The sequence below is a fragment of the Carcharhinus amblyrhynchos genome, chromosome 14 (genome assembly GCF_965287045.1).
Source record: "Carcharhinus amblyrhynchos chromosome 14, sCarAmb.v2.hapA, whole genome shotgun sequence".
Classification (NCBI taxonomy): domain Eukaryota; kingdom Metazoa; phylum Chordata; class Chondrichthyes; order Carcharhiniformes; family Carcharhinidae; genus Carcharhinus; species Carcharhinus amblyrhynchos.
The window spans coordinates 58593842-58616953 of record NC_137337.1 but is presented as its reverse complement, the minus strand read 5'-3'; the positions used below and the strand labels follow the sequence as shown (position 1 = coordinate 58616953).

Sequence of the window (23112 nt, the reverse complement as noted above, 5' to 3'; positions counted from 1 at the left end):
GAGGACTTTCAAGGAGCCAGCAGAGGTATAGCGGACTGAACAGCCTCTCTGCTGTATGGTATTGATTTTCTATTCAGCTTTACATTTGGCCTGGTGGGACACATGAACCTGACTCTTCTCTTTTTCATGATCATTATCCATAGGTTTGGTAGACTTCTTGGTCTTTGCATGGGTGGGCACTTCAAGGATGGGAAAATAAAGTTTTTGGTGAGCCTGGGTGAGCAGCCTCGGCACTGCAGTGAATTCACTAAATTCCAATGTCTTTGTCTCCTAGTACTGCTGTTCACAATCAACTGCAGAGAGTGTTGTGCTGCTGACGGCAGAATCAGAATTTCATCTACCATTATTATATCACAAATAAATGACTGAAGTTAAATATTATTGTAATATTCTCTGGCACACTCCCTCGCTCTGATTCTCTGGCGCACCCCCTCACTCCTGCCCTGTCGCCCACCCCTTCTGTCTCGCCCGCCTGCCGCCACGGCGCCCCCCCCCTGCTCCCGCCACACCGCCCGGCCCCCACCCTGAGGAGGTTTGATAGAGGCGCTCAAAATCATGAGGTGTCTGAAATGAATTGATCAAGAAAAACCTTGTTTAAAAACCAGAGCTCTCAGACTTAATGTGATTGGCAAAAGGGGAAAGATGGATGAGTGTGATGGATTGAGTTGCTCTTGCATGTACCTGTTTGCTCAAATAGCCACCACTGTGCTGTCACCATTCTGTGATTCAGTGAATTGCAAAATATTGCAGATGCTGAAAATCTGAAACCATTCTGGAAAAGTTTATTACTAGCCACAATTAAGGCTTGGGCATGCAGTACAGGCCAACATTCCACTATGGTGCCGAGGCCCTGCCATTGATTAGATGTATGAAGTCAAAGAACTCTCCTCTGATTCCTGGTCGCCAACATTAAAACCAAATGATCTGACCATTGTCACAATGTTTATGGAAGCTTTCTGTACACAAATTGGCTGCTGCTTCCCTCATTTCACCAGTGAAATCTGTTACAATCCCCTTGGAGAATCACAAACAGAAATGACCAAACCCTGGTTCAACGAAAAGTGCAGGAGGGCATATCAACACCAGGCATACCTAAAAATTAGGTATCATGGGGAAGTTATAACACAGGTGTACTTGTGTGCCACATAGTATAGGCAGCAGGTAATAGAGCTAAGCAATTCCATACCCAACAGATCAGATATAAGCTTTGCAGTCTTGTTGATTCCAGTCGTTAATGGAGGAATCCAGCACATCAGTGGAACAATGTTCTGCCAGAAGTGCTGAGTGGGTGATCCATCTTGGCCTCCTTCTGGTGCTAGTTTTCAGACAATTCGATTCTCCCAATGTGACATCAAGAAACAGCTGAAGACATTAGATATAGCAAAGGCTATGGCTCTGACGATATTCCAGCAACAATACTGAAGACCTGTACTCCTGTACTAGTCACGCTCCTAGCCAAGCTGTTCCACTTCAGTTACAACACTGGCATCTACCTGGCAATGTGGAAAATTGCCCAGATAGGTCCTGTACACAAGAAACAGGACAAACCCAACCTGGCCAATTACCGCCCTGTCATCCTATTCGATCATCATCATTAAAGTGATGGAAGGGGTCATCAACAGTGCTATCAAGCAGCACTTACTCAGCAATAACCTGCTCGCTGACATTCAATTTGAATTCTGCTAGGGTTACTCAGTTCCTGACCTCATTACAATTCAATCATGGACAAAAGAGCTAAGCTCCAGAAGTGAGATTTACTGCCCTTGATATTGGCAGCATTTGACCGAATATGGCATCAAAGGGGCTTAGCATGACTGGGTTTGATGGGAATTGGGGAAAACACTCCATTGGTTAAAGTCACACCTGGCACAAAGGAAGGTGGTTGGAGGTCAATCATCTCAATTTCAAGAATCACTGCAGAAGTTCCTTAGGGGCGACATAAACATCTTCAGCTGTACGACTTTTTCATCATCAGAAGGTCAGAAATGGGGATATTCACTAATGACAGCACAATGGTTCACCACCATTTAAACTCCTCAGGTACTTGAAGCAGCCCATATCCAAGACCAGAACAATATTCAGGCTTGGGTTCACAAGTGGCAAATAACATTGCCTGGCATTTGCGTGGCAGAAATGACCGTCCCCAACAAGAGAAATACTAGTTATTTCCTCTTGACATTCAATGGTATTATCATAGCTGAATCCCCCATTGGCAACACCTTAGAGCTTACCATTGGCCAGTAAGTGAACTGAACCAGCCATACAAATATAATGGCTACAGTGTTTCCCTCTCTAACTCCTTCTCTAACCAAAAAATAGTTACTCGGAGGACCAGAAGCAAAGGAAAGGTGAGTTGAGTTTCTTTTATCCTTTTACCTGTATAAGGGCAGTATGGCAGTGATATGTTTCTTCTGCCAGATTTGGGAAATTAGGGAGCAATCTAGTCTCACTGACAACTTTGTCTGCAGGAAGTGAGTTCAGCTGTAGCTCCTCACAGACCGCATTGTTCAGTTGGAGCAGCAGGGGGATGCACTGTGGGGCATACAGGGAGTAGAGATTGTGATAGATGCTAATTACAGTGAGGTTGTCACACCACAATCAGGTAGATGGGTGACTGCCAGGAGAGGCAGGCAGGTAGTGGAGGAGTCTCCTGTGGCAATTCCTCTTTCAAGCGAGTATACTATTTTGGATACTGTTGAGAAGGATAGCCTGTCAGGGGAAGATACCAACAGCAGCCAGGCCTGTGGCATCACACTTGGTTCTGCTGTAGAGCATGGTCGGGCAAAAAACAACCGAGCAGTAGCAATAGGGGACTCACTAGTTAGAGGCACAGACAGGCATTTCTGTGGCCTCAATCGAGACTCCAGAATGGTGTGTGGCCTCCATGGTGCCAGCATCAAGGACGTCTCTCAGCAATTGCAGGACATTCTTAAGGGGGGAGGGTGAGCAGCCAGAAGTTGTACATATTGATACTAACAACATAGGTAGGAAAAGGGATGATGTCCTGAAGTGTGAATATAGAGCGTTAGGTAGAAGGCTAAAGTGCAGGACCTCGAAGATAGTAATTTCTGGACTACTACTGATGCCACATGCTAGCGAAGATTAGGCAGATGAATGCTTAAGAGCTGGTGCAGGGGGCAGGGATTTAGATTTTTGGATCATTGGGATCTCTTCTGGGGAAGGGGTGATCTGTTCAAGAGGGACAGATTATACCTGAACTGGAGGGGGACTAATATCCTGGCGAGCAGATTTGCTAGAGCCACTCGGGAGGGTTTAAATTAGTTTGGAAAGGGAGTGGGGCCCAAAGCAATGGGGACACAGAAGAGAAGGTTGAGGACAAAACGGAAGCTAAAGAAAGCAAGTTAAATAGTAAAAGTAATGTCAGTAATCCTCGCACTAGACAGATCAGGCAAAAGCAAGAAACAGAGCAAAGAAAGTCTAGATTAAACCGCATTTATTTCAATGCAAAAGGCCTGATGGGCAAGACAGATGAACTCAGGGCATGGATCGGTACATGGGACTGGGATATTATAGCAATTACTGAAACATGGTTAAGGGTAGGACAGGACTGGCAGCTCAATGTTCTAGGGTTCAGATGTTATAGGAAAGATTGAACAGGAGGTAAGAGAGGAGGAGGAGTTGCACTTTTGATTAAGGAAAACATCACGGCCATACTGAGAGGGGATATATTCGAGGGCTTGTCCACTGAGTCTATATGGGTAGAACTGAGAAATAAGAAGGAAAAAAATCACTTTGATAGGGTGTACTATAGGCCTCCAAACAGTCAGTGGGAAATTGAGGAGCAAATATATAAAGAGAATATAGATTACTGCAAGAAAAATAGGGAGATAATAGTACGGATTTTAACTTTCCCAACATTGACTGGGACAGCCATAGTATTAGAGGCATGGATGGAGAAAAATATGTTGAGTATATTCAGCAGGAATACACTCCTCTTGGGAACTAAGGAAGAGCAGATGGCAGAAGTGTTAATGAGGGATCACTTTGGGACCAGTGACCATAATTCCATTAGTTTTAAGATAGCTATGGAGAATGATAACTCTGACCTAAAAGTTAAAATTCTAAACTGGGGCAAGGCCAATTTTGATGTATCAGGTAGGAGCTTTCAACAGTGAATTGGGGGAGTCTGTGGAAAGGCAAAGGGACATCAGGTAAGTGGGAGGCTTTCAAAAGTGTGGTAACCAGGGTTCAGGGTAAGTACATTCCTCTTAGAGTGAAGGGCAAGGCTGGTAGAAGTAGGAAACCCTGAATGACTCGGGATATTGAGGCCCTCATCAAGAAGGAGGAGGAGACACATGACGTGCATAGGCAGCTGGGATCAAGTGGATCCCTTGAAGCGTGTAGATGGTATAGGAGTAGAGTTAAGAGCGAAATCAGGGGGGGCACAAAAGGGACACGAGATTCATTTGGCAGATAGGGCAAAGAAGAATCCAAAGAGCTTCTACAAATACATAAAGGGCAAACGATTAACTAGGGACAGAGTAGAACCTTTTAAGGATAAACAATGTCATCTATGTGCAGATCCACAAGAGATGCATGAGATCCTAAATGAATATTTCTCATGAGTATTCATTGTTGAGAAAAGCATGGATGTTGGCAAATTTTGGGAAATAAATAATGATGTCTTGAGGAGTGTAGATATAACAGAGAAGGAGGTGCTGGAAGTGTTAAAGCACATAAAATATATAAATCCCCGGGACCTGATGAAGTGTATCACGGACATTGTGGGAGGCTATGGAGGAAATTGCGGGTCCCCTAGCAGAGATATTTGAATCATTGATAATCACAGGTGAGGTGCCTAAAGATTGGAGGGTGGCAAATGTTATGCCTTTGTTTAAGAAGGGCTGCAGCAAAAAACCCAGAAACTACAGGCTGGTGAGCCTTATGTCTGTAGTGGGTAAGTTGTTAGAAGATGTTTTGAGAGACTGGATCTACAGGCACTTAGAGACACAAGGGCTGATTAAGGACAGTCAACGTGGCTTTGTGAGTGGAAAATCATGTCTCACAAATTTGACTTTTTTGAAGGGGTAACCAAGAAAGTAGATGAGGGCAATGCAGTTAATGTTGGCTAAATGGACTTTAGCAAGACCCTTGATAAAGTACCGCATGGTAGGTTGTTGCATAAAGTTAAATCTCACGGGATCCAGGGTGAGGTCGCCAAATGGATACAAGATTGGCTTGATGACAGAAGCTAGAGGGTGGTTGTAGAGAGTTGTTTTACAAACTGGAGGCCTGTGGCCAGCGGTGTGCCTCAGGGATCAGTGCTGGATCCACTGTTATTTGTCATTTATATTAATGATTTGGATGAGAATTTAGTAGGCATGGTTAGTAAGTTTGCAGATGACACTGAGATTGGTGGTATAGTGGACAGTGAAGAAGGTTATCTCAGATTGCAATGGGATCTTGATCAATTACACCAGTGGGCTGACAAATGGCAGATGGAGTTTAATTTAGATAAGTGTGAGGTAACACATTTGAGTAGATTGAATCAGGGCAGGACTTACTCAAACATTGGCAAGGCCACACTTGAAATACTATATATAGAAAGGGTATTATTAAACTAGAAAGAATGCAGAAAAGATTTACTAGAATGTTACCGGGACTTGATGATTTGAGTTATAAGGAGAGGCTGGATAAACTGGGACTTTTTTTCTCTGAAGCGTAGGAGGCTGAGGGGTGATCTTATAGAAGTCTATAAAATAATCAGGGGCATATCAGCTAGATAGTCAATATCTTTTCCCAAAGGTAGGGGAGTCTAAAACTAGAGGGCATAGGTTTAAGGTGAGAAGGGAGAGATACAAAAGGGTCTAAAGGGGCAATTTTTTCACACAGAGGATGGTGAGTGTCTGGAACAAGCTGCCAGAGGTAGTAATAAAGGCGGGTACAATTTGGTCTTTTAAAAAGTGTTTCGACAGTTCCAGGGGTAAGATGGATATAAAGAGATATGGGCCAAACACGGGCAATTGGGACTAGCTTAGGGGTTAAAAAAGGGGCGGTATGGACAAGTTAGGCCAAAGGGCCTGTTTCCATGAGTCTAACAGCAGGTCAGAGGCTAGGAATTATGCAGTGAGTAATTCCCCTCCTGACCCCCATCTAGAAGGCACAAGGAAGGAATATTATGGAATACTCTTCACTTGCCTGGATGAGTGCAGCTCCAACAACACTTAAGAAACTTGACGCCGTCCTGGACAAAGCAGCCCACTGGATTGGCACCCCATCCATAAACATTGACCCCCTCCACCACCAATGTACAGTGGCAGCAGTGTGTACCATTTGTCAGATGCACTGCAGAACTATCATCTAGAAGGACAAAGGCAGCAGACACATGGGAACACCACTACCTGGAGGTTCCTCTCCAAACCATATGCCATACTGACTTGGAAATACTTTGCCATTCTTGGAAACATAGAAACGAGAAGCAGGAGTAGGATATTTGGCCCTATGAATCTGCTCCGCCATTCATCTTGATCATGGTTGATCATCAAACTCAATATCCTGATACCCCCGTTCCTCCCATATCCGTTGTTCTCGTTAGTCCCCAAGAGCTATATTTAATTTCTTCTTAAAATTAGACAACGTTTTGGCCTCAGCCACGTTCTGTGGTATTGAATTCCACACATTCACCACATTCTGGGTGAAGAAATTTCTCCTCACCTCAGTTCTAAAAGCTTTACCCCATGTTTTCAAACTATGACCCCTAGTTCTGGACTCCCCTACCATTGGGAGCATTCTTTCTGAATCTTCCCTGTCTAACCCTGTTAAAATTTTGTAAGACACGGGTTGATGGGTTTTTGATAAGAGAGGGGATTAAGGGTTATGGGGAGAGGGCGGGAAAGTGGAACTGAGCAGCGACAGATCAGCCATGATCTTATTGAATGGCGGGGCAGGCTCGAAGGGCTAGATGGCCTACTCCTGCTCCTATTTCTTATGTTCTTAGAACCCCTCTCACTGTTCTAAACTCCAGTGAATATAATCCTAACCGACTTAGTCTCTCCTCGTGACAGACCTGCCAACCCAAGAATCAACCTGGTAAGCCTTTACTGTACTCTTCTGTAGCAAGAACATCCTTCGTTAGATAAGGACACCAAAACTGCACACAGTACTCCTGGCGCAGCTTACTAACACTCTAAATAATTGCAGCAAAACATCTCTATTCCAATACTCAAATCATCTCGCTATGAAGGTCAACATTCCATTTGTCTTCTTTACTGTCTGCTGTACCAGCATGTGTACTTTCAGCGACTGATGCACAAGGACTCCAAGGTCTTGTTGAGTATCCACCTCTCTCAACTTACTCCCATTTAAATAATAATCTGTCTTCTATTATTTCTACCGAAGTGGATAACCTCATATTTATCCACATTATACTGCATCTGCCATGCAGATGCCCACACACTCAGCCTGTCCAAATCATGTTGAAGCATCTCTACATCCTCCTCACTGCTTATCCTCCCACCCAACTTTGTATCATCTGCAAATTTGGAGATTGTACATTCATTTCCGTCTTCTAAGTCAACAATATATCATGTGAACCGTTGGGGTTCTACGGAACCCCACTCGTCACTGACTGCCAATCAGAAAAAGAGCCATTCATGCCAACTCTTTGCTTCCTATCTGCCAATCAGCTTTCTATCCACCTCAAGGCATTACCTGCAATCCCAGGGCCTTTAACTTTCGTTCGCTGTTGCTGGGTCAAAATCATGGAATTCCCTCCCTAACTGCACTGTGGGAGTACCTGCACCACATAGACTGCAGAGATCCAAGTAGACAGCAATTAGAGATGGCTAATAAACTCTGGCCTAATCAGTGATACCCATATCCTGTGAATTTTTTTTTTTAAGTGCAGATTTCACTTACATTTTAAATTAATTTCCATAGGGTACTACTTCTAGGTCCAAGGTTGTCACACTTCAAAAGTATTTCATTGGTTGTAAGCACTTTGGAACATCCTGAGGTGCTGAAAGTTGCTATATATAAGTTCTTTTCTATTGAAAGCAAAACCTCTATGTGTACACTTCACATTTTATTTATTTGAATCATCTTTAAGTGAATAGTTGCAAGTGTCTAATTTCCCATAAACATCTGCTCAGCTCTTGTTTCCTGCCTGACTCCCTGGTGTGCCCTCCCACTTTTGGCTGTCAAAGCTTGGCTGAATCACCAAGTTGGAACTTGTTGATGGGTTTTCTGTAATGTTCCCTGATGTTGTCTTTGTGGGTAATTGTTGTGAAATGTATTTTCTAATTTCAAGATGGGAGAGCTTCATGTCTGAGCACAATGGCTTTGGTCATAATCTGCTTCCAGATCTTACAAACAGTTAGCATTAGACTGCAGGAATGACTGTCCCTGGCAAGCATATTACCAGTGGAGAGATTGGGACTGGACTAGCTGAATGCATGCACCACTTTCCTCATGTGTGCAGGGTACACTTGCATTTGAAAGCAGCTCAAGTTTGATGTAAGTCAAGAGGGTTAGTATATTGTCCTTTAGGGAAGGAACTCTTAAGTGTCTCCAGTCCCACAACAACATGTTGATTTTTAACTAACCTCTAAAGTGGTCTAGCAAGCTCTCAGTTATACCAATGGCTTAGCATTTCAGGAAGGCAACCTGTCCCCACTTTCTCATGGAAATTGGGGTGGACAATAGATACATCCCATGAATGAATCAATTCTTTAAAAAGCAACCTTGCTGCCTCAAATAACTTACTTGACTGTCCCACTGTGCCAGGGTGCCCAGTGGACACTGCCAGCTGGCACTGCCCAAGGGACACTGCCTGACCTTGCCCCAACCACCCGATGGGTTTCAGTAATTGGCCTCCGGTCTCACTGCTGTGGCCATCACGTCTGGTCTCCACTGATGAGGGGATAAGTTCAAGCAAGCCCAGACAATAGTGTCCAGGACTCATGCATATTTAAATTGCCTTTGCACCTGTTATAACATGCGAAAATATTACTGGGGACAAATGGATGTTTTGTAATGTTATTAATACAATGTGGGTTCTCCATGTCATTCATTATTTTTCTGTGATTGAATTAAAAATACAACCCATAATACTCGAGTAACTTGCTGGCAAATCAGTACCAGTAAGATCACAAGAGGTGACAAACCAGAAGCGATCCTGATTTTTTCACAGAACATAGAACATTACAGCGCAGTACAGGCCCTTTGGCCCTCGATGTTGTGGTGGCCTGTGAAACCAACCTAAAGCCCATCTAACCTATACTATTCCAATATCATCCATATGTTTATCCAATGACTATTTAAATGCCCTTAATGTTGGCAAGTCCACTACTGTTGCAGGCAGGGCATTCCATGCCCTTACTACTCTCTGAGTAAAGAACCTACCTCTGACATCTGTCCTATATCTATCACCCTTCAATTTAAAACTATGGCCCCTCGTGCTAGCCATCACCATCCAAGGAAAAAGGCTCTCACTGTCCACCCTATCTAATCCTCTGATCATCTTGGATGCCTCTATTAAGACACCTCTTAACCTTCTCTCTAACAAAAACAGCCTCAAGACCCTCAGCCTTTCCCAAGACCTTCAACCTTCCCACCATACCAGGCAACATCCTGGTAAATCTCCTCTGCACCCCTTCCAATGCTTCCACATCCTTCCTATAATGCGATGACCAGAACTGTATGTAATACTCCAAGTGCAGCCACACCAGAATTTTGTACAGTTGCAACATGACCTCATGGCTCTGAAACTCAATCCCTCTACCAATAAAAGCTAACACACCGTATGCCTTCTTAACAACCCTATCAACCTGGGCGCCAACTTTCAGGGATCTATGCGCATGGACACCGAGATCTCTCTGCTCATCCATGCTAACAAGTATCTCACCATTAGCCAAGTACTCTGTATTCCTGTTACTCCTTCCAAAGTGAATCACCTCACATTTTTCTGCATTAAGCTCCATTTGCCACCTCTCAGCCCAGCTCTGCAGCTTATCTATGTCCCTTTGTAACCTGCAACATCCTTCCGCACTGTCCACAACTCTACCAACTTTAGGGTCATCCGCAAATTTACTAACCCATCCTTCTACGCCCTCATCCAGGTCATTTATAAAAATGACAAACAGCAGTGGCCCCAAAACAGATCCTTGCGGTACACTAGTAACCGAACTCCAGGATGAACATTTCCCATCAACCACCACCCTCTGTCTTCTTATAGCTAGCGAATTTCTGATCCAAACCACTAAATCACCCTCAAACCCATGATTCTGTATTTTCTGCAATAGCCTACCATGGGGAACCTTATCAAATGCTTTACTGAAATCCATATATACCACATCAACTGCTTTACTCTCATTTACCTCTTTGGTCACCTCCTCAAAGAACTGAATAAGATTTGTGAGGCATGACCTACCCTTCACAAAACCGCGTTGACTATCCCTAATCAAATTATTCCTTTCTAGATGATTATAAATCCTATCTCTTATAATCCTTTCTAAAACTTTGTCCACAACAGAAATAAGGCTCACTGGTCTATAATTACCAGGGTTGTCTCTACTCCTCTTCTTGAACAAGGGGACAACATTTGCTATCCTCCAGCGTTCTGGCACTATTCCTGTAGACAATGACGACATAACGATCAAAGCCAAAGGCTCTGCAATCTCCTCCCTAGATTCCCAGAAAATCCTAGGATAAATCCCATCCATCTCAGGGGACTTAGCTATTTTCGCACTTTCCAGAATTGCTAACACCTCCTCCTTATGAGCCTCAATCCAGTCTAGTCTAACAGCCTGTATCTCAGTAGTCTCCTTGACAGTATTGTCTTTTTCCTGTGTGAATACTGACAAAAAATATTCATTTAGCGCCTCTCCTATCCCTTTGAACTCCATGCACAACTTCCCACTCCTGTCCTTGACTGGCCCTAATCTTACCCTAGTCATTCTTCTATTCCTGACATACCTATAGAAAGCTTTAGGGTTTTCCTTGTTCCTATCTGCCAAAGACTTCTCATGCCCCCTCCTGGTTCTTCTTAGCTCTCTCTTTAGGTCCTTCCTGGCTAACTTGTAACTCTCAAGCGCCCTAACTGAGCCTCCACATCTCATCTTTACATAAGTCTCCTCCTTCTTCTTCACATCAGATTCAACTTCTTTAGTAAACCACGGTTCCCTCGTTCGACCACTTCCTGTCTGCCTGACAGGTACATACTTACCGAGGACACACAGTAACTGTTCCTTGAACGAGCTCCACATTTCAATTGTGCCCATTCCTTGCAGTTTCCTTCCACATCCTATGCATCCTAAATCTTGCCTAATCGCATCATCATTTCCTTTACCCCAACCATAACTCTTGCGCTGCGGTATATACCTATCCCTTCCCATCAATAAAGTAGACATAACCGAATTGTGGTCACTATCACCAAAATGCTCACCTACCTCCAAATCTAACACCTGGCCTGGTTCATTACCCAGTACCAAATCCAATGTGGCCTCGCCTCTTGTTGGCCTATCTGCATACTGTGTCAGGAAACCCTCCTGCACACATTGGACAAATACTGACCCATCTAAAGCACTTGAACTATAGTATTTCCAGTCAATATTTGTAAAGTTAAAGTCCCCCATACCCTGTTATTTTCACTCCTATCCAGAATCATCTTTGCAATCCTTTCCTCTACATCTCAGGAACTTTACGGAGGCCTATAGAAAACTCCCAACAAGGTGACCTCTCCTTTCCTGTTTCTAACCTCAGCCCGTACTACCTCAGTACACGAGTCCTCATCAAATGTCCTTTCTGCCACCATGATATGTCTCTGACTAACAGTGCCACATATCCCCCTCTTTTACCACCTTCCCTGATGTTACTGAAACATCTAAAGCCTGGAACCTGCCACAACCATTCCTGTCGCTGCTCTATCCATGTCTCCAAAATGGCCACAACATTGAAGTCCCAGGTACCAACCCACACTGCAAGTTCACCCACCTTATTCCAGGTGCTCCTGACGTTGAAGTAGACACACTTCAAACCACCTTCCTGCCTGCCGGTACACTCCTGCAACCTTGAAACCTTATTCATGACCTCACTACTCTCAACCTCCTGTACACTGGAGCTACAATTCAGGTTTCCTTCCCCCTAATTAGTTTAAACCCTCTGAAGAGCATTAGCAAATTTCTCCTCCAGGATATTGGCACCCCTCTGATTTAGGTGTAGACCATCCCATTTGTAGAGATTCCACCTACCCCAGAATGAGCCCCAATTATCCAGGTATCTGAATCCCTCCCTCCTACATCATCCCTATAGCTACATGTTCAACTGCTCTCTCTCCCTATTCCTCGCCTCGCTAGCACATGGCATGGATAACAAACCAGAGATAATAACTCTGTTCTAGCTCTTAGCTTCCACCCTAACTCCCTGAATTTCTGCCTTACATCCCCATCCCTTTTCCTACCTATGTCTTTGGTGCTGAAAACATGATCCAAGACATCACAGATCCTGGCACCTGGGAGGCAACGCACCAACCGCAAGTCTCTCTCATTCCCACAGAATCTCCTATCTGTCCCCCTAACTACGGAGTCCCCAGTGACTAATGCTCTACTCCTCTCCCCATTTCCCCTCTGAGCAACAGGGACAGACTTTATGCCAGACACCTGTACCCCATGGCTTACCCCTGCTAAGTCCACCCCCCCCCCACCCCCGACAACAGTATCCAAAACGGTATACTTGTTATACAGAGGAATGGCCGCAGGAGATGGCTGCACTGACTGCTTCTTACCCCTTCTAACAGTCACCCAAGTATCTTCATTTCTAGGAGTAATACCTCCCTGTAGCTTTTATCTTTAACTGTCTCTGCCTCCCAAATGATCTTGAGTTCATCCAGTTCAAGCTCACCTCACTGATCTACCGGCAGGACAAGCTGGTAAGACCATGGCCCACATGTCTCAGAATTCTCAAGTCCTTTATTTCAAATGGGAGCTGTTATAACTGCATACCAATGACTTATAAAATGACAGGATTATCTCTCCGATTGGGTACTGCTCGTTTAATCCTGACATCTGATTTGCTTTATTCGCTGCCACTGAGCATTGTGTAGTTGTTACAGCTTCAATTTATTATCAATTTACACAACCCCTTCACCACACTTTTCATATCCAGATCAAATCACAATGGCTGCGATCTTACACCCTTGTCCTGCCATTTTATTGGCAAGGCGAGAGGGTAAGATGGAACCAGAGGCAAAAAATCCGGATTGCACCCAGTTTCTCGCTTCTTGTAATCATACCAGCACTAATTTGCCCCAGAAAGGGCACAAAGCCAATTTAAATATTCATGACATTATGTAAATGTCAGTAGTGAGTGCTGGATGTTATTGTCTGGGCTCACTTGGACCTACCCCCTCACTGCTCAACATCCTCACCTACAAGAATCACATATAGTTTCGACCAATGGGGACCAGATGTAATAGCCACATCGGTGGGACTGGAGGCTATTGAAGCAGCCCAGGTCTGTTGGGGATAGGATCAGGCTGTGCAGGTCTGTCAACCTGGCACTGCCCAATCTCTCTCCCTGTCTCTCTCTCTCACTCTCTGTCTTTCTCTCTCTCTCTCCCTGTCTCCCTCTCTCACTCTCTCTGTCTTTCTCTCTCTCCCTGTTTCTCTCTGTCTCTCTCTCTCTCTCTCTCTCCGTCTCTGTCTCTCTCCCTGTCTCCCTCGCTCACTTTCTCTTTCTCTCTCTCTCCCTGTTTCTCTCTCTCTGTCTCTCTCTCTGTGTCTCTCTCCTTCTCTCTGTCTCTCTCTTCCCCCCCCCCCCCCCCGTCTCTCTCTCTCTCTCTCCCTCCCTGTTTCTCCCTCTCTCTCTGTGTCTCTCTCTCCCTGTCTCCCTCTCTCCCCCACCTCCCCCCTCTCCCTCATAACTGTGCCGGGACAGTGCCAAGTGAGTGGGGCCTGAGAAGAGGTGGAACCATGACGGGTGAGAGGGGGGAAGCTCTGTGGGAGGGGTTGATCAGTGGGAGCAGGTTGCGGGGTGGGTTGATATCCAGGGAGTGGGGGAAGTCTAACGGTGGCAATCGGGGGAGGGTGTTGGGGGAAACTTTGCAGTAGCACTGATCAGTGGGGGGGAGCTCTGTAGCGGCGGCAATCAGGAGGGTGGGGGGAGCTTTGCAACGGCGCCGATCAGCAGGGGTAGGGGCACTTTGCAGTGGGGTGAATGAGGAGCCAAGCCTGGGGGAATGAGGAGACGATGGGTCCTGATGTTGGGGGGTGGGATAGAGTCTTAGGCTGATAGAAGGTCTCCCGGTACACTGGGAGATTGGGATGCCTGTGCAATGGTGCCTCAAGAGCTTAGCAGCAGCTTTTTTTAACTAAGTGCCATACGATTGCAACTGGGAGCTCGTTCAAAAAATACAGCACGATTCTCCCATCTTCACGCTCATTCGGCACTTAGGATTTCATTCATAAAACCCAGACAATTTGTGTCCTTGAGTTTTGACAAAGCATTGTTGATGAAAGTAAGAATGAAATCTGATTTGTCTTTTTCTCTCTTTCCTCCCCTCACCTGTAGTTACCGAGCAGACACCCAAACGTACCAGCCTTACAACAAGGACTGGATCAAGGAGAAGATCTACGTCCTGCTGCGCAGACAGGCACAGCAAGCAGGGAAATAGGTGGAGCCCCTACACAGAGCAGGCACAAATCTTTGTGTTCATGCAGAGCTGCGAGCCCTCACTTCATCAGAGACGAAAACAGGCAGTAATGTGATCTGTGAATAATAAAGATATTTTGTACTGATTTGTAATAGGTCATTGCTAGACATTGGTTTTAAGGACAGTTTTGAATTCCTGATCTGCGAACTAGGGCGTGGTCCCATACTCAGCATTTAGTGAATGGATCCCTGGAAGGTTTGGTTCGGGTGACTGGTTTTAGAATGTACTTTTATTGTGTTTCTTGTGTTGTAAGCACAATACCCAAGGCACATTATATCTCTCTCCCTCCCATGATTGTCTCTCTAGTATGTTCCAAAAACTCTTTTACACTGTGACCTTTTGGAAGAAGTGCATGAACTAACTTTGTTGAAAAGTTCTGTTTGCTGTTTGCAGTTTAATTTATGCAAGTATTTTGTAAGTTTTGAGAAGCAATAAAATTTCACATAATACCACCTGTTTCAATTTTTAAATGCGTTGAATTGGCTGTGCTTAGTGGCTGGCAATGATCTATTACAATACTCTTCTGACTCTCCCACTCTTTCTTGAGAGTTGGAAAAGTTTGTTAAATTTTCTCCATTAGTAACGTTGGATAAAATGTGGCGAAAAGGGAGAGGCTGTCTAGACGTCAGTGACAGCCATCTAATTCTGCAAAGCGGTCAGGAGGAATTTTTAATTCAATATTTAAAGTAGTTGCAGCCTAATTTAAGCATGGGAAGAAGAGGAAGCCAATTGGCCCCTTGAACTTGTTCTGAAATTTAGTTAGACCATTGCTGATGTGAGCCTTAACTCCATTCACCCATCTTTCCCCCAGAACCCTTGATATCGTTACCCAGCACAAAGATATTGATACAAAAACAAAATACAACATACTGAAAATCAGAAGTAAAAACAGAAAACGCTGGAAATACTCAGCAGGTCTGACAGCATCTGTGGAGAAAGAAACAGAGCTAATTGGTGGAATTTTACTGGCCCACCCACTACAGGAATCGGAGCGGTCAGGGTCCATTTACCTCAATCAGAATTTTACATTTTCAGGATGAGCGAGGCCATAAGATCTCCACCCAATGTTTCAGGCCACTGATCTGCCATCAGAGCAGGAAAAGTTAGAAACGTAACAAGTATTGAGCGAGTGAAAGGGGTGGCGGAGATGGGAAAAGGAACAGGAGGGATGGTCTGTGACAGTGTGGAGAAAGGAGAAATTAAAAGATTAAAGGTTTCACATTGCAAGGCCAAAGGGAATGATAATGTGACAAAGACCATGTCAAGAAGAGGTGTGAATGGCAGGATACTAAATAGTTGCTGTCCATAAAGAACAGAAAATAAAACCATACCATCAAGGAAAAACAAAATAGGCATTGAAGTTACAATCTGAAATAGTTGTATTCAGTGTCAGGTCCAGAAGACAGTAGCATGCTCAGTTAAAAGGCAAGATATTGTTCCTCAAGCTTGCATTGAACTGCACTGGAATATTGTGGGTGGCTATTGACAGGTCAGTATGAGAACAATGTAGAGAATTAAATTGAGAGATGATTGGAAACTTGGGGTTGGGAGCTAAACAGAGGTGTTCCTCAATGTGGTCACCCTGATAGTGCTTGGCCTCAGTAGTAGAGGAGTCCATATTGTGAGCTGCAGATACAGTTAATTCAATTAGAAGAAGAAAAATCGCTTTCACTGAAAGTGTATGGGGCCTTGAACGGGGAGGAGACAGCAGGTAAAATATCAAATGTGGTATCCCTGGGCTTGAATGGTGAGGTACCTAGGGAAAGGCAGTGGGTATTGGGGGTGGTGGAGGAGTGTACCATGGTATCGCAGAGGGATCAGTCCATTTGGAATGCTGAAAAAGGAAGAGGGATTATCTCTTTAGTGTCAGCATCATGCTAACACTAAAGGAGGTGATGGAAATTTGAATCTATTGATAGTTTTGAAAACTTCAAATGCATTTTGAGATTGCTTCATCACTTACCATTGTTAAGAAAACATTATGTCATTCACCTAAAGTCAGGTTTCTGAAGCACTTCAAAGAACAGGTATATTACACAAGGAGGCCTTTCAGCCCAGTGTGTCTGTGCTGGCTCACCATCGGAGCAATTCACTTGGTGCCACTCCATTGTCCTCTTCCTGCACATTCATTTTTGGAGAATTCAATTCCCTCTTGGATGTCACTGTGATGCCAGATGTTGTTCCATCTCCAAAACCCAGAGTTAAAGCTGCAACTAATGATATTCCCTGCACATACCGTTATCCAGAGCAAAGGAAGATCCTGAGATTCCTACATTACATGTGAAGTCTGGTGACTGTGGCCATTTCCCTATCTATTAGATGATGAACGTTGCTACTACTAATAAACTGTACAAATTTTGCAGTCAAGAATCCCGCATTTGGGGACATCGCAGGTGTCAGCACACCCAAACCGCAATGGGCTAGCCTCGTCCTGGATGAACCACTTGCTTGATCATGGTTTCACCCTGAAGAATTCCTTAGGAATGATAACAACGATGCCACCCATTACATTTTCAGCATGAAGCAATTCCATACTAATTCACTAAACACGTAATAATGCTTTGCTTTAAAGAGTGTGTCTGGACCTTAATGGACTTGAGCTTGTTTCCCAAAGTATTTAGGATAAATTTGAGTGAAAAAGCCATTTTGTTTTTTATATTGAATTATGACCAGTTTTGTGCCTACTGGGAATGGTCCAAACCATTCAAACATTGCTTAACTAGGAGCCTTAAACCTCAAAATGCTTAATTCATCAGTCTAGATTGGATTGAAAACTGGAAAGGATTATGTTTGAACACTGCACCACTCATCCCTGTGTAATGTAGGTAAAAACAGGTAAAGTAAAAGTAATTGAATTTATAGTGTGCCTTTCACAACCTGAGGACACCTCAAAACAGTGAAGTAGTTTTGAACACCCATTGAAAGACAGCATCCCCGACTGGAGGACTCCCCCCACAACATTACAGCCTGTACTAGGAACACACTTCTGTGCTGGAATTCTACTACGCCGCCCACCACAGAATCAGAGCGAGCAAGGGGTTGACAATGGAAATGTCTGTTGACCTTGGGTGGGATTATCTGGTCTCGGGTTGAGTAAGGCCATAAACTCCTGCCCCTGCTCACTGGAGTGGAACTAGTAGATCCCTGCAACCTACTGGTTCAGAGCAAGAGCACTATCACAGAACTGATGCTGGCTGAACAACTAACGAAAATAATTGTGCTTGGGAGAAATAGCTTGTTCTGCATACTTTCTAACTTCAAGCTCTTGTTAGCTTATCTAAAGTTTAAGCTGCAGTAAAAACCAATTTGACTATCTGAGATAATGAAAGGAATTTCTCAATCTTAAATCAGAATTAAGCACATTCTCACCATTTCACACCAATATGAAATGGACTGATGTGGCCCTTCATAACCAGTTCCTTTTTAATCGGGATTTAGCTTGACAGTCCACTTTAAAAGGTATGAAAAACAATTCCATTTTTATCAACCCTTTTATGAGAGGTTTTGATCCAGTCGATGAAAATCTCTGGCAGGAGTAACCAGGAGACAGATTTAACAACCAAAGGACAAGATGTGAATTTATTTTTATAATTATCATGTCTGGAATGTGTTGCCTGAAGAAGTGGTGGAAGCAGATACAATAGTAACTTTCAGAAGGGGTTAGATAAATACTTGAAAAGGAAAAAAGTTACAATATTATGGGGAGAGAGCAGAGGGGTGAAATTAAATGGGACAGCACTTTCAACAAGCCAGCACAGGCATAATTGGCCAAATAGCCTTCTCTGCACAGTGATTCTAAACTAAAGGTTGTGTTGAAATAGTATCTGGAATGAATGAGTCACAGCTGCATGTGGTTTCCAGCTGCTAGGCTCCAATTCATCTAATGAGCTATTCCATAAAGTTTAAGCCCTTGCCTTAGAAGCGCCAAGTGAGGCAGTTTTTTGATTGCATGAACACATCTGGCGGCTGGCCAACAGACTGATGTGCATGTCCTGTTGGAAGATTGGAGACTGGTTTGGAATCAAGTTATAGGACACCTCAATCATTTGGGTTCCATACTTTATGAACTTTAATTTACTCAAGCGGTGACTGTTGATAGCCTGATTATTGGGAAACTGGTGCAGAAGTAATGAACAAAATCAACAGGGGTTAAAAAAATTAAAATACAATGATCTTTTTTCCTTGATAGAAATTATCTGCTAAACCTCACCTAATTACTACTCCCTCCAGGAGTAACTTGGAAGATGGTTGTAAGTGAGATCACTAGTCACGGTGCTCCTATTGTAATGCCTGTTGTGAACAGCTACCAGTTACTAAAGGCTGTACTGCAGCAACTCGCCACAGATTCTTCAGCAGCTCGTCCCAAACCCCTGACGTCTACCCTCTAGAAGAACAAGGGCAGCCAGCACAACTCCCTCTAAGCTTTGCTCTAAGTTGTACATCATCCTGACTTGGGTATATAATCACTGTTCCTTTACCACCACTGGGTCAAAACCTTGGAAGTCTCTCCCTAACAGCGCAGTGGATGTACCAACACTACGTGGACTGCAGTTCACAATGATACTTATCTCAACTGACCAAGAGATTCAATAAGTGCCAACCTTGACAGTGATATTCACATTCTGAGAATCAATTTTAAGTATATTAATTGTCTGGGGTGGTTTAACAATTCTATTTGATCTGTTTGCAGTTAAATTCAGCTCCATCATGCTGTTGGGACTCAGAAACCCACAAAGTTATTTTAAAATCTTTTCCTTTTTTAAAGATTTGTGGTTCTGTTTCTAGTTTGTGATCTGAAGACCCTGTCTTAGAAAAAAAACTAATCCCAATTTCCTTGCAAATACCAGACTGATCTGTGTCCGGAATCAAATTAGCTTTACTTCTCCTGTACAGCTTCAATTATACAATATATTGGGAGAGGAGGGTTTATATTTTTCTTCAATAGCTTGAAGCGAAGTAGTTGATGCTGTAGAGGTATTGTGGAGATATATAGTTTGAACATTAGGTAGGCATAGCATGATACAGTGGAGATCCCCACTTATAGATACAGTGTGCCACTGTCGAGTACCTGAGCAGAAGTTTAGAATTTTGAAACCTCCTGTGTTAGATTCTGCATAAATTAAAGCTTTCACTGAGGGAAGCTTGCACGTTGCTGGATATCCCTGTCTGCTTTGAGCAAAGATGACAGATTGCCCATATCTATGCCAAACATGACTGGTTCAATTTTGCATGCTTCAGCTGAGGAGAAGGGAGGCTTAGCAAGCCTCTTTTTTGAATGAAGTGTTTATTGGAAAGGCAAGTTGTAATATGTTTGCACAAAATGATTTAGCCATCCAATCTGGGGTTTAGTTTGCTTGCTTATTCTGTCAGGAGGAAGTCTTGAATTCAAGCGGAGTCTTGGAGTTTCTGTGCAAATTCCTTCAATTTTGACTGGGAAAATTAAATTCCACCATTCCCGGTTTAATTTTGAATTGTTTCCTTTTTCCTTTCATGTCAAACAACAAACAGCAGCAGCAGCTTACTGAACACCATCTGTCTGAGTCAGTGATTGTCAAGTGTCAGCACTTACAGAGGGAAAACATTGACAGTAAAATTATTTTTTGAAAATCCCACTCAAGCCTTCTTCAATGCTTTTGTTTCAAGCTTACTTCAGGGTAAAGCTAAGTAACATTGACAAGCTGATTAATCCTATTTGTGATTTCAGCAAAGGCCATGTCTAATACTGATCTGGGATGCACTTAATTTATTTATTCATTCACTGGACATGGCTAACTACATGGGCAGTATTTGTTGCCCATCCCTAATTGTGCTTAAGAAGATACTGATGAGCTACCTTGTTGAACTGCCAGTCCATATGGTATAGGTACACCGTGATGTGGAGATGCTGGTGTTGGACTGGGGTAAGCACAGTAAGAGGTCTCATAACACCAGGTTAAAGTCCAACAGGTTTATTTAGTAACATTAGCTGTGTAAGCTAGTGCCGCCAAATAAACCTGTTGGAACCTGGTGCTGTGAGACTGTTAGAGAATTCCAGGATTTTGAACCAGTGACAGTGAAGGAACAATAATGAAGTTCCAACTCAGGATGTGAGTGGTTTGGAAGGGAACTTGCAACTGGTGGTGTTCCCATGCATCTGCTACCTTTGTCCTTCTAGGTGGTAGATGTTGCAGGTTTGGATGGTGCTGTCTAATAAGTCTTGATGCATTTCTGCAGTGCCCTGACGGTGTCGAGCTGCACTCATCCAGACAAATGGAGCATATTCCATCAGACTCCTGGCTTGTGCCTTGTAGATGTGGATAGGCTTTGGGGAGTCAAGAGGTGAGTTATTCACCACTGTATTTTACCTTCTGGCAGCTCTTGTAGCCACATTTATTATATGGCTGGTCTAGTTCAGTTTCTGTTCAGTGGGAAATCTACGAATGGTAATTTCAATGAATGTCAGGGGGAGATGATTAGATTCTCTCTTGCCGATTGCCTGTCATTGTGTGGCTCAGTGTCACTTGCTACTTATTAGTCCTGGCCTGAATGTTGTCCAGGTCTTGCTGCCAATGAACACAGACTGCTTCAGTATATGAGGGGGTCCAAATGATGCTGAACACCCAATTCTAAACTCAAAAAGGCAAGGGGGGAATTTCAAGGCTATGAATAAGAACAGAGCTGAATTTAGGGAGTTAGTAGTTAAACTAAAAAGTCAGACCTCAAAGGTAGTATTTTCAGGATTGCTTCAGGATAGCTAAGATGAATATGTGGCTTGAAAGATGGTGCAAGAGGGAGGGATTCAAATTCCTGGGACATTGGAACTGGTTCTGGGGGAGGTGGGACCATTACAAATCGGATGGTTTGCACCAGGCAGGACTAGAACCAATGTCTAATGGAAGTATTTGCTTGTGCTGTTGGAGGAGGTTTAAACTAATGTGGCAAGGGAATGGGAACCGATGCAGGAAGACAGGGGGAAGTGAGGACAGAAACAAAAGACAGTAAGGGGAAAAGTGAAAGGCAGAGAAACCAAAGTCAAAAATCAAGAAGGGCCATAGTACAGAGTCCAACACTATGGAGAACTCAGTGAATGAGTCAAGTAAGCCTGAGAGAAATAAAACAGGCAGTGTACAAAACATGACTGGACAGGTGGTCTGAGAAAGCAGGGCATAGAACAAGGGAAGTCTAGATTAAATTGCATTTATTTCAATACAATAGACCTGATGGGCAAGGCAGATGAATTCAGGGCATGGATGGGTACATGGGACCGGGATATTATAGCAATTACTGAAACATGGGCTGAGAGAGGGGCAGAACTGACAGCTCAGTGTTCTAGGATACAGGTGCTATAGGAAAGATAGAACAGGAGGTAAGAGAGGAGGGAGAGTCGTGTTTTTCATTAAGGAGCACATCACGGCAGTACTGAGAGGGAATATATCCAAGGGTTTGCCCACTGAGTATTTATGGGTAGAACTGAAAAATAAAAAGGTACTACATGCCCCCAAAAAGTCAATGGGAAATTGAGGAGCAAATATGTAAGGAGACTACAGATAGCTGCAAGAAAAATAGGGTGGTAATAGGGGACTTTAACTTTTCCCAACATTGTCTGGGACAGCCATAGTATTCGGATGGAGGGAAATTTGTTGTGCATTCAGAAGGAATTTTTTATTCAGTATGTGGATGGCCCAATTAGAGAGGGGGCAAAACTTGACCTCCTCTTGGGAGCTAAGGAAGGGCAGATGACAGAAGTGTTAATGAGGGATCACTTGGGACCAGTGACTATAATTCTGTTAGTTATAAGATAGCTATGGAGAATGATAGGTCTGGCCCAAAAGTTAAATTCTAAATTTTGGCAAGGCCAATTTTGATTGTATTAGACAGGAACTTTCAAAAGTTGATTGGGAGAGTCTGTTGGCAGGAAAAGAGACGGCTGGTAAGTGGGAAGCTTTCAAAAGTGTGTTAGCCAGTGTTCAGGGAAAACACATTCCTTTTAGAGTGAAGGGCAAGGGCGGTAGAAGGAGGGAACCCTGGATAAGGCAAGGACTGATTATTGACAGCATGGCTTTGTGAGTGGAAAATCATGTCTCACGAATTTGATTGAGTTTTTTAGAAGAGGTAATCAAGAAGGTAGATGAGGACAGCACAGTTAATGTTGTCTACATGGACTTTAGCAAGTCCTTTGACAAGGTACCGCATGGTAGGGGTCCAGGGTAAGGTTGCCAATTGGATACAAAATTGGCTTCACGACAGAAGACAGAGGGTGGTTGTAGAGAGTTGTGGAGGCTTGTGACTAGCAGTGTGCCTCAGGGATTGGTGCTGCGTCCACTATTATTTATCATTTGTATTAATAATTTGCATGAGAATTTAGCAGGCATGGTTAGTAATTTTGAAGATGACACCAAGACTGGTGGCATAAGTGAAGAAGTTTATCTGGGATTGCAACGAGATCTTGATCAATTGAGCCAGTG

The 23112-nt window shown here is 43.7% G+C and overlaps 1 protein-coding gene across 2 annotated transcripts in view; it reads left to right on the top strand.

Moving 5' to 3' along the window:
• The window catches only part of LOC145352707 (enhancer of rudimentary homolog), a 49544-nt gene extending 34424 nt beyond the window's left edge, over nt 1-15120 (top strand). For both annotated transcript variants that reach the window (XM_080202951.1, XM_080202952.1), the window contains one exon: nt 14527-15120. In XM_080202951.1, coding sequence (XP_080059077.1) covers nt 14527-14629 — 103 coding nt within the window. In that variant the 3' untranslated portion in view covers nt 14630-15120. The remainder of the gene's footprint in view (nt 1-14526) is intronic.
• Nucleotides 15121-23112: the final 7992 nt, after the last annotated feature.